Below are 12,263 nucleotides of genomic sequence, written 5' to 3' on the forward strand. Positions count from 1 at the left end.
TTTTGATTTTCGTTAATGTATTGATTTTTTTTAATCCGTTTGTATGATGGTTTTACATGTATTTTTTATTGAATAATTAATGTTTTTATTTTTTTAAACTATAAATTGAGTTGAAATAATAAATAATTGTTAAAAAATATAAAATTTTCAATAATTTTTCTGATGCTTTTGTTTTGTCTGTTTGTTTGATTTTATTGTTTTTTTTTATTGAACTGTATAGAGTATAATAATAATAATAATTATTATTATTATTTATTTTAATTTGGAAACGTATATAAGAGTGAGGGAGTTAAGAAAAAAAAAATATTAAAGAAAAAGGAAAAAATTGGTGCGACCATTTCAAAGCGAGGTTCTCGCAAATCGTAAACTCAGGTCAGAGAATTTGAGAGAAAGAGAGAGAGAGAGCGACGACGATGGCGATGCTAGAAAGCATTGTCGGTGTCATCGTTCTTATGCTGCTCCTGATCCTTCTCATCGTCCTCTTTGTCTGCAAGCCATGGCGTTTATTCCCTCGCTTTCGTTCTCGAACCATCAAGGTAGTGCCCCTCCCTAACGCCTCATTTAATCCATCTATCTTATTTCCAATCTTTGTTTTTGGTACTCGAGCAGCCAATTTTTCTGTTGCGTTGACGACAAAACTGATGGGAATGTGGAAGGGAAGCTTGAGAGGAATTTCATTACGGTTTATCTTTTAAACCATGATTTTGTCGTTTAGATCGTGCCTTTTATTTTATTTCTTTCGAGTATTCGGGAAATGAAGCTGCCACGAGATTTTTAGTTTCTGTGGTGCATCGCCAGTTGAGTTTCAATCAACTCTCCGGTTTTAATACATCTTGTTGGATTGGTATTGATGTGGGGTTGTTTTGATCGACTTTAGTTTTGATGATGACTGCGAACTTCTTCTTTTTCATGACTATTTCTGTTTTGACGATCGTATCATCAAAGTTCTTTTTTATTGAGTAGCTTGAAGTTTTGAATTAGTTAAGTTGACATTTGAGCTATTCATCTGCTTTGGATGTTCTTATGCATTTATCGAGTCATTTTGTATCAGAGGAATCCGGTAGGTAACAGTTTTGTTTCCTCCAATTTGTTTTTAGTTTTATATGTTTTAGTTGATTGACACTAGAAGGATTTGTGTTCGAGGATTTTATCCAGCAGTTTGATTAGTTCATTGCATTATGGAAGAGCCTGCCATGAGAGTAATTGCTCTGAATGAGTGGAAGTCGAATGCTGCATCATTCCACTCACGTAATGGGGCAATACGTTATCTGTCCATTGTGTTTAAATACAAGGAATGAATTCTCAATTTCTTTTTTACAAGAAATTTGTATGGTGTTGATTTGAAACATAAAAATTTTTATTAAATAGAAAATAACTTATGTCTAAAGTAGGACAACTATGTTACTATTCATAACTTTCACTTCACAGAGCATCTATATAGTTTACCTACGTTACTGAAATTATAAAGTTCATAACTTGAACTTCACAAAGGCCTAAATGGTTTACGTATATTATTGAAATTGTGAAATTCATTTACATTTATTGGTGGAATATCTATCTATATTTGTCTACAAAATCTTGATGTCTGATTTGGACATTTTCCAGTCACACACACAAAACATTATTGGAACTTAATAAATTTCGTATTGTATGCCTATTATTGATTCGATTCTTCTTTCCTCGCCGTAAAGGAAAATCTTCTTTCCTCCTTTCATATTGTTTGAATTTGCTTGCAGGCTGGTGATTTGGAGAGACCTCTAGTCTCAGATGATGGTAATTTGGTTCAAGAACAAAGCAATGAGTTGACAAGAGAATATGATTTGGAAGGAGCATGTTATCAAAATGAAGGGCTTTTGCGCCCATCTCGAGGAGAGGGACTTATTCACAAACAGAGGATTCCCTCTGCATCTCCCCATTTGACTCCATGTATGTAGTTTTATACTTCCCTTTTTTTCTTTCTCTTCTGTTCTACCATGCTGAGTTTCCTTTTGCATGTAAGGAGAGGATGACATGCCACTAGGCCCAATTGCCAAAGGCTGTGGGAGACGCTTTCATTTTTATCTTTATCTTTTTTTCCACCAAGTCTTTATCAAGATTAAACATTTATCCTCATAGTTCCAGGTGTGATTTCTGAACTATCAGAGGATATTTTGCTTGGCCAGACGCTTAAGCTCACGTCAGATAAAGTTCATTCCCCTGAAGGACAGAGAACTGATAACCAGGATGGTCAAAATCGTAGCCCAAAAATTGGTTCTGGAAATGATAGATTAAAAGAACTTCCACCTAAGATCATCAATGACCCACGTAATTTCTTTTTTCTCTCACATCTTCAAGGAGCATAATATTTTATGTCTTCGTTTATTTGCCCGAATTGTGAAGCATGTAATATATCTTTCTGTTAGAAGTGCAGGAAGTTGCCTCTCCTTGGAGGTCATCTCTGGTCCCTCTACCGGGCTTCACTGTTCGGTCAATTCGACAAGTGCTTCCAGGCTCCCACTTACTCTTGGAAGGGTTTCTCCAAGTGATTTATTATTGAAAGATTCTGAAGTCTCAGGGAAGCATGCATTGATAAACTGGAATTCTGATGTGATTATCTTAGAAACCATTCCAATTTAGTACAGATATTGATTGGATGCCTTTGTGGTGCATTGACATTATAGTATAATGTTGATTTCAGAGATTAAAATGGGAGCTGGTAGACATGGGTAGCCTAAATGGAACACTATTAAACTCTCAGCCGGTTAACCACCCTGATTCTGGCAGCAGGCACTGGGGTAAACCGGTGGAGCTTGCAAGTGGAGACATAATAACTTTGGGCACCACCTCCAATGTATACGTAAGTCTATGTACTTTTATATTTCTATGGACTGCACATTTTTTGCTATTTGAATAATAGTAGCATGTTTTCTAGTAAACCATGGTGTATCAAGTGGTGTTCTTAGTATTAAATGGATAAATGGAACTGAATCCTGGTCTGGCATGTAATTTACTTCTACTGGATCATTGAGTTCGTGTAGATTTTATATCTGGAATGTTGAGAGGTCTTTCTTATTTGTTCTGATGTCATGGGTCATCCTTCATATTTTTAATTCCTTTGCATCTTGCTACTTTTGGTGCTTTCTCCTATGCCTGTCCTTCTGTTTCTTGTCTCTGCAAATTGAGAATATTTTTGTTAGTTGGGTTATCAAGTTTCTAGTATATGTACTTGGTGGTCTCCAGGTTACTATGTTTATTGCTCGTTCAAAGCTTCTATCCATGATAATATTATGCATTCTGTCATTTATGGAATATATCTAGTTATTTATTTAAAAAAAAAGGAATATATGTAGTTATCTATTGACTAGTGCCTAAAATAACTTCTTTTTTTTTATCCTTGGTGGTAGATTCAAATTACAGCTCCGAATGAGTGCCATATCCCCTTTGGGGTTGGTGTAGCATCAGATCCTATGGCTTTGCGCCGAGGAGCAAAGAAACTTCCAATGGAAGATGTGTGCTACTATCAATGGCCTATTCCTGGGGTTGATCAGGTTCGAGAGTATTCCTATAGATTTCGGGTGTTCTTTCTATCGATTTTCCTGAAGCAACTGACATCTTCTAAATATTCAACTGCAGTTTGGACTGTTTGGTATTTGTGATGGACATGGTGGTCAAGGGGCTGCCAAATCTGCGAGCATGTTAGTATCTCATTCTAACTTTGACATGCTATGTCACTATGATTGCAAAATGTTTGCTCCAGACCTCCGACAATTTCTGATATTATTTTTTGTCGAAATATACAATTTCTGATATTGTTAACGTTGACAATTAGAAGTTTGTCTGTAATCATACTATGTTTGTGTTTTTAGTGGTGCGTCTGGTTATGAAGTTGTTGGTATCAACTGCTTTCACACAGTTATCTTCATTTCAGTTAAACAGTATAAACAAGATATTGTCAAAATCTTAAAAGCTTTTCTGGCTTCATGGTGACGATATATGCAGGCTTTCAACAGTATTTTTAGTCAGCTTGAATAGATTTGGAAAAGATAGTTTTTTTGATTATGTTGATTACATTATCCTCATCTTGGTGTATAAGATGGCTGAAACTTTTGGGAAATTGCATTTAGTTGAAATATGTTAAAAAGAGATCACAGATTACCAAAAGAAACAAAATATCATGCAATAAATTCTTATATGCTGATGATGGTGGTAATTCATTAAGTGTTTTGATTATCTATGTTTATTGTTATTTTACTCTTGGTGTTGTCTCTCGTGATTGTTGGAGTATTTACTGTTAAAAATTTTTGATATCCAGAATTCTGTCTGAGGTGGTTGCTTCTATTTTGTCGGATTCGCTGAAAAGAGAGAGGGTGTTGTTGCAACGTGATGCTTCTGAAGTTCTTAAGGATGCATTTTTACAGACAGAATCCCGCATGAATCATTATTATGAGGTTTTCCTCTCCCATGTTTTTCATTCTTTCTTTTTATCTTTCACCCTTTCTTTTCCTAATTTCAAAGATTCGTAGCTGGGATGTTTTAGCATGCATCTTGAGTGCTTTTCAGTACAGGTTATCATCCCACTCTTGTTACATCTCTTCACCTGTATGGTTTATGATTCTTTTTCTCTCCTTTAAATGCTTTTATATATATTACTATTCCTTTCATTCTAAAAGTATGTTGTGTCATTTCCTTATTTAGGGAATCAGAAAATTTCTCCGTCTTAACTTTGAACGTATCTTTTACTTTATTTGGATATTGTATATGATATTTGTGTTTTTTTATGATTATTGAATGGAAATTCAGTAATTTAGTTTATGCCATCATGGAGTATGCATGCGTGTATAATCCATATTTGCTAGGGAGTTTGATTCTAGAATGGTTTTGAAGATTGACTACAAAGTCCTTCCTCAATAGACATTTGGTTAGGCTTTAAAAATCTCATGTATAACCTTCAGATACTTTAATGTAGGACAAAAGGGGCTTGAACACAATACTTATAGAAAATTTATTGAACATTATACTTAAAGAAAATTTATTAAGAAGAAAAAATGGAGATCTTAATAATTAAATTAATACTCTATATTAATCATATGAATAGTTTACCAAATAACAAAGGTAGTATATCCTCTTTATAAGTACCAGAATATAATTAGAATTAAAATTTTTAAGTTTATCTAGAAATTTTGCTAAGTAAAGTAATAATTAATTGAATAACTTGTAGTTGAGAATAGCTAAGTAGGATCCATACTAAATCGGAGATAATAAACTCACACCACTTTTAAGTCTTTAAATACCTTAATCATACATAAATGTTACAATTAGTTAAGTATCTCTTAGTATTGAAGTATGTTAATACTTAGGATCTTATTGTTCTGCATTATTATTCCGTACTTGGTGAGAATCTGAAGTCAAATTTTTGAAATCTTCAATTAGAAGGAAATGAAACTTGTCTTCCTAACAACTAAAGTTTGCAGCTTGAGATTGTCGTGAGAAATGAGGATGTTTTTCAAATCAAGAATTTTGAGAAGTAGTGAATCAAGTAGGAATGACAAAATCCATAAGAGAAGAAGCATGAAACTTTCATGATTACCGTTAGGAGCCAAAGAAATTTTTTGGGTAATATCTTCAGGGTGACCCTTTTTTTCTTAGATCAATGAGACTTTCATTGTCTTCAACCTCAACAACAATACTTCGTACAACTAAATCATGAGATCCATCAGTAGCTGACTCAATTTGTTGAGTAGAAATGTCAGTATCTTTCACAATCTCCTCAATAACCTCATCTATTGACTTGTTTTAATTAGCTGGCTGTTCAGTATTGAACTTCTGAATAACCTCATTTATTAGTTTGCTCCTTTGAGTTGTGTCATCAATGATAGTGACAAGATCTTCCTACATAAAAGGAGATGGTTCGTGGCATATAGTGGTTACTCCCTCAAACAGGTCGCAACTTAATTTATGCTTTTAGGTTTTTTTCCCCGCTTTGAGGCTACTGCTTTTTTCCAGTTGGTTGGGATGTTTGGGTGGAAAATAATGGTTGCGTGAATAATCAAATTCATGCTTTGATTATTGATGTAGAAGAAAAAGAGTTTGAACACAATACTTGGAGAAAATTTATTAACAAAAATTGAAAATCTCAAATCTTAATAGTCAAATTAATTTTTATTTTTGAAATAAAAGAGAGAAATTTTATTCACAAAAGTACCAAGGGGATACCACCTGTATACAAAATAGTTACATATCTATTAAATGGTCCATAACTACTCCAATGTCTTTCCAATCATGCACATCATGACCTAACAAGATAGATCCAAAAGTATGAAATCATCTATTTTTAATATTTAGAATATTAGTTTCAATGCTCTCAAACGCCCTCGCATTTTTTTCCTTCCACACAGCCCAAAAAATGGTAAGTGGTATCAAGAATTTATGCTTATTCTTTTTACAATATCCCGCTCAAGCCCAACGTTCCCCACTTACATTACCAGCTCTAACCCAAAACAAACGCGGCAGCCCAAAAACCATTGCCCAAACACTGTTAATTACTGGACAGCCCAAGAATAAATGGTAACAAGATTCTTCATCAGCTTTACAAAAGTAGCATCTATTCACCATAATGTTTCCCTTCCTTTTTAACATGTCAATGGTCAAAATGCTATCTCTCGCCGCCTCCCAAGTAAAAAACGCCACTCTAGGGGGTGCCTTAGCTTTCCAAATTAGCTTGAAGTGTGCGATCATGTTCTGATCACCAACCCTTAATAATCAAATTAATACTTGATTTATATATTAATCATTTGAATACTCTATCAAATAACCAAGATACCAGAGGACAATTAAAGTAGGAATTCTTAAGTTTATTGAGGAATTCTATTAAATGGGAAACTAAGGTAATTAATTGAATTATCTATAGTAGATAATAACTAAATAAGATCCTAATTAATATGAAATAATAAACTCATGCCACTATTAAGCTTATAGGTAATAGTTCCCAAATAAGCTAAATACCTTAATAATACATAGTCATTATTTTTTTTTGAAATAATATAATACGTAGGCATTATAATTACATAAATATCTCATAGTATTAAAATGTATCCACTGTATGATTTTCTTGTTCTACATCACTCCTTTCCTAAAGTCTATCCTTTTGCTTGATGTTATTGAGCTTGTACTGCAATTTTCCTGGTTATTCCTTCCATTTATTTCTTCCTTGTATGCTTTACGCATGACCACAGGTAAATTTTTTAAGAGTGAAAACTTGTTCGTTTCTTCTGTACTCTCATCTTAGGGAATCTAGCTTTCTTTTCTAACAGTCAAAGAGAAAGAGATTCTGGTTCCTGTAGCAGAATTTCACAAGAGGCAAAACATAGCCAAACTTCCTGGCCAACCATTACTGGGTGGGACAAGCCCGCCACTTATTCCCCTATTTATTTTATTTTTACTGGAAATAAAAAAAAGAAACTTCTTACAATCTGGGATGATTCAGCAGAGTAATGGCTTGCTTTGTTATGCAGTGAGGCAGAAATAAAGATAAGAGGATAAAATAAATTTTTTGTTAAACTTAAGTGGGGAACATAATTATTTTTGTAAATCTACTTGGGGCATCTCCTCCATTTTTGTTGCTTCCAATTTGATAGTGTTGTTTAGCTTCACCATAATGTAGAATATGGGATTGCACGACTAGAATGTTAATACCACAATCCTGCTTCTTTGGTAGACTTATGTTTCTAACATGAACTGCCTGTAATCTTTACTAATTTATGCTACCACACTTTTGTGTACTGTAATAACATGTTCCTTGCAGGGCTGTACTGCAACAGTGCTTTTGGTGTGGATTGATGATGGTGAAAATTTCTTTGTGCAATGTGCAAATGTTGGGGATTCAGCTTGTGTTATGAAGTATGTACTTCTTTTCAGTTTTTTCATTTGGAAGGTTTCTAGAATGTGCCATAAAGTCTATTCCCCAAATCTTGATTTTGTTTCTTGTTAAGTTACCTTTGGTTCTCAGTCTCTCACCCTGCTCCCTGCCTCCCCCAAATCAAATGATAAAAGTTCTTATGGTTCATAACTGCTATATGAAAGCTGTTTGTAATTGATTTCTTAATATTGATACTGGAAGGTGATACAATAAATCAGTTACTTAAACGACATTTACATTAAGCATTTTCACTTGAAAGTCTGATGGTATTTGTTTTCTCTTAATTCTTTGGTTGATGATATATAGATGCATATTGATTAAGCCTATTTTGCAGTTCCAATAATCTGTATGGTACTTATGGTTTCCTGGAGATTAACATTGTCCCTCTGATTGAACATGATTTATTGTGGCAGCATTGATGGGAAGCAGATTAAGTTGACAGAAGATCATAGAATAACTAGCTCTTCTGAAAGATTGCGAATCCAAGAAACTGGAGAACCGTTGAAAGATGGGGAAACTCGGCTTTGTGGTAACTGCTAAACTACTAAATCCATTTGTTGCAGCTTACAAAAGTTGAATGTTTATATTCACGTTTTTTTTAACCCCTATAGGTTTGAACCTTGCTCGAATGCTCGGGGACAAATTTCTAAAGCAGCAGGACTCCCGTTTCAGTTCAGAACCTTACATAAGTGAGGCTGTTTATATTGATGGAAGAGGAGGGACCTTTGCACTAATAGCAAGGTGATTCTGCTTTTTAACTAAATTATTCCATTTTTTAAGTACTGAATATCCTTCAATCTTTTAGCAAGTATTCTAATAAGCTGTTTCTTTTGGGTGTTTTATTGATCAGTCAAATATTCCGTGCTCCATCTAAAAATCATGTTTTCCAATGTAAACCTGTGAGACAGTTATATCCTTGAAGTCCTCTTCCCATCTTTTTCTTTTAATTATTTGGACCTCAGTAATCTGTAATATGTTGGTTATATTCGGTATATAAGTGGTAAATAACTGAAGAATAAGACTAGAAATACAATGTATTTAAAAAAAAAAGACTAGGAATACAATGAACTAACAAAAATAGTAAGGTGTAAGGTGTAAGGTGTTTGGACTGTATGACACTGGAAATAGCAAATATATTAGGTTACTTTGTGTTCTTAAGGAAAAAAAAATTATTAATAGAAAGAGGAAAAAAGGATACAACAGATCACAAGGAATCCTCCTAAAACATCAGTGAAAAGAACACAAAAATCAAAGCAATATAACTTCTCTGTCCCATGGTAGAGCATCCAAGGAAATATCTCTAAAGAATGCGTGCCCTTTGCCCATAAAGAAGTAAAGAGAACCAATCTGTCACAAAGTAAAGAAGGAAGGTAGCAATGATCCTTGAAGAACCTATATTATGTTCTAACCACAACACCAGAAACGAGCACAAAGAGCTCCTCGGTTCCTTCTTTAGTCGACATCTCTTAAAGAACATGGAAAGAAGCTTCCTTCTTAAGTCCACCTCCCTTGACGAGCATGGAATGGGAGCATTTAGGGAAGGGGAAGAACCCACATAAAACCAAATACATAAAAAATCTCTACGCAATAGTTTCCATATCAATATCTTCAGGGAAAGCTACAATTGCTCAAACAAATTGACTGAAATGGGTGAGAAGATGATACCTGCACAGAAGTCCAATTAGTAGATTTTAAGAACTCGGCCTAGTGGAAGAGAGAGATTCCAGAACTGTATTAAATGGAGGGTAGGCAAGGGTGACAGAGTCCACTTTTAACACAATATTTGGTTGGATTGTGGTACTCTCAGAGAACAGTTTTCCTAGATATTCAATATATCTCAACAAAAAGATATTTTGATCAATGACTTGTTCAGAGATGGGGATGGTGGGGTTTTGGACTGGCAGGTAAATGTGATGAGAAACCTAAATGATTGGGGGAGTTCTGAGTATGAAAATCTCCTTGCTACGCTGTCTCTCATTATTTTGATTAGTGACTTGTCCAAAGATAGTGGAGGGGGGTTTTCGAATGGCAGGTAAATGTGATGAGAAATCTAAATGATTGGGAGATTTCTGAATATGAAAATCTCCTTGCTATGTGGTCTCCTTGGAAGCAATAATCAACCTTTCTGGAATCTTACTTCTACATGAGTGTTTTCGGTCAGATCCTACTACAAGTTCTTGACTAAGTAGGAAAGTCATGGATTGAATTTTTCTTTTAGACAAATTTGGAAGATTAAAATCCCTCTTTTTTTCTGAAATAAAGATGAAAGTCCCTCTTAGAGTGGCTTTCTTTGCGTGGGAGGCTGGAAGGGAATGCATTCTGACTATAGATGAGTTGATGAGGAGAGAAAGGACTATGGTGAATGGTTGTTACTGGGCTTTGGGTTTTTTGATAAGGGCCAATCACTTTATAGCATCCAGGACTTCGGGAACCTCATTGATGTGTTGATTGATTTGGAAGTTCCTACGAATATGGTTGCGTTCTCTTGGTGCTTTTTTAGTAGTTTTTCTTCTTTAAAGAAAAGTAGTTTCCAAGCCACCTCATAATACAGACATGGGGAATGAGATTCAGCCTCCCTCAAGCACATGACACATACATATGGAAAAGGAGCTTGATCAGGTTTGTGAACTTGTAATAGATCGTTTTTGTTGAGCCTATTTAGTTTTGGAAAGAAACCTTAAGCATTGACAGAACTTTAGCTCTCTGAAAAGCCTAGTAGAAACCTCATATGGTAATTAGGGTTATGGATAATGAGTAAAAAGAGTCCTGGAAGTGTACATACTAGAAGAATCAAGTGTCCAAACTCTGCTATCAGGATGATGAGAAAGAAAGAAATAATCGCTCGTCATTTCATAGTTGATATTTTTGGCAAAAAAGAAATTTCGTGATGTGTACCCATCAAAATAGCTACTAAACTAACAGATAAAGAGCATTCTGGGCAAAGAGAAGTTGTAGAAATGAGGGAAAAGGTAGCTAGGGGAAGATTACAAATCCAGACATCTTCCTAGAACAAGATGCTAGGTCCATCACCCACTTTTAAATCGGTGAGAGGGTGAAAAGCTTACACAGCTGAGATATGCCCTTCTGGGGATCTTGTGAGTTGAGTTTTTAGCAATTGTATCCGAAGCATTTTTTTTAATCTATGTTTACTCTTGATCAGTGAGTGCCATGGTGGAGAAGGTTATGAGGAAATCATGACAGCCATTTAGAACAAGAAGCTTGGTTAATCACCCACTTTTAAATGGGTAAGAGGGATAAAAAGGTTATAAAGCTGAGACATGCCCTTCTAGGGGATCTTGTGAGTCGAGTTACTTTTAGCAGTTGGATCCAAAGCATTCCTTTGTAATCTATATTTACTCTCGGTCACTAAATGCCATACTGGAAGAAATTTTGCTTTTGTATGATATAAGTAGCCTCACTATTTTTTAGGACAAAAGTCTTTCTTGAGAATATGTTTTTCATGACATTCTTTTACCTTTCTGTTTGCTAGCAAAGATAGGATTGAACTACTTTGTTGAGTCAAATCCTGTAATTTGAGGGAACCAAATGGTCCTTTAGAATCATCTTTCTTGTATTACCTATGGTTGTTTTCTTTTCAAACTTCTGTAATCTTATTGAAATATGGGATGGCTCTGTTTTCTTCAAAAAATGCAGTGATGGCTTCTGGGATGTCATCGGTGTTAAGAAGGCAATCCAATTAGTGCTTCAGGTATTTGTTGCATAGTCTTGCTCTCTCTCTCTCTCTCTCTCTCTGTATATATATATTCTATCCCATTTAACTGCCAACTAAAATTTTGAACTACACAGGCAAGAGAGAAATTCACAAGTGAGGAGAATTCCGCAGAGAAGGTTGCAAATAGTCTGTTGAATGAGGCTAGAACATTGCGGACAAAGGATAATACCTCTATAATTTTTTTAGATTTTAACAGCAGATCCAGTATCTCTGGTTGTAAAGTTGATTCTTAAATATAAGTTATAAAGTTTAGCGTACAATTTTGCGCCTCCTTGTCATTAGTTGTTTAAGGTATTCCATTTCTGTGCTTCCTGCTTCGAAATGGTGGCGGTGGCTAAATAAATGAGTGCGTCGGCAAAACAGGTCAGGTTAAAAATTTCTTTGTTCCAGTCCGTGGGAACTTAAGCTAGGTGAGTTGTGTCTATATTTGCATAGTCAACATGGAAGCACAAGTTTATATTTTTGCTAACCATACAGCGTTAATAAATCTGTCATAGCTGTAAGTAGAGATGGACCAGAAGGCCGACCTAAACAGGCTCAACTGTTTGGTTTGGACGCAATAAAGATTTAGGCTTTGTCTGGACACGGCCTGTATTTCGTCCAACTCATAATATTCGAGCGTATATCCCTTACATT

At 34.9% G+C, this 12,263-nt stretch overlaps 1 protein-coding gene across 2 annotated transcripts; it reads left to right on the forward strand.

Moving 5' to 3' along the window:
* The first annotated feature begins 311 nt into the window (after window positions 1-311).
* Window positions 312-11,887, forward strand: KAPP (kinase associated protein phosphatase). 2 transcript variants are annotated; one of them, XM_022033723.2, is made up of 13 exons: window positions 312-536; window positions 1,737-1,926; window positions 2,116-2,304; window positions 2,411-2,586; window positions 2,678-2,836; window positions 3,384-3,527; window positions 3,613-3,674; window positions 4,292-4,427; window positions 7,781-7,875; window positions 8,308-8,423; window positions 8,506-8,635; window positions 11,549-11,603; window positions 11,702-11,887. In XM_022033723.2, the coding sequence occupies exons 1-13, from the start codon at window positions 414-416 to the stop codon at window positions 11,858-11,860; spliced, it is 1,734 nt and encodes a 577-aa protein (XP_021889415.2). In that variant the 5' UTR covers window positions 312-413; the 3' UTR covers window positions 11,861-11,887. The 2 variants fall into 2 exon arrangements, with proteins under 2 accessions (XP_021889415.2, XP_021889416.2); XM_022033724.2 differs by having other exon boundaries at window positions 2,122-2,304.
* Window positions 11,888-12,263: the final 376 nt, after the last annotated feature.

This window comes from Carica papaya, chromosome 3 (genome assembly GCF_054855325.1).
Source record: "Carica papaya isolate Zhongbai chromosome 3, ASM5485532v1, whole genome shotgun sequence".
In the NCBI taxonomy this organism is placed as follows: Eukaryota; Viridiplantae; Streptophyta; class Magnoliopsida; order Brassicales; family Caricaceae; genus Carica; species Carica papaya.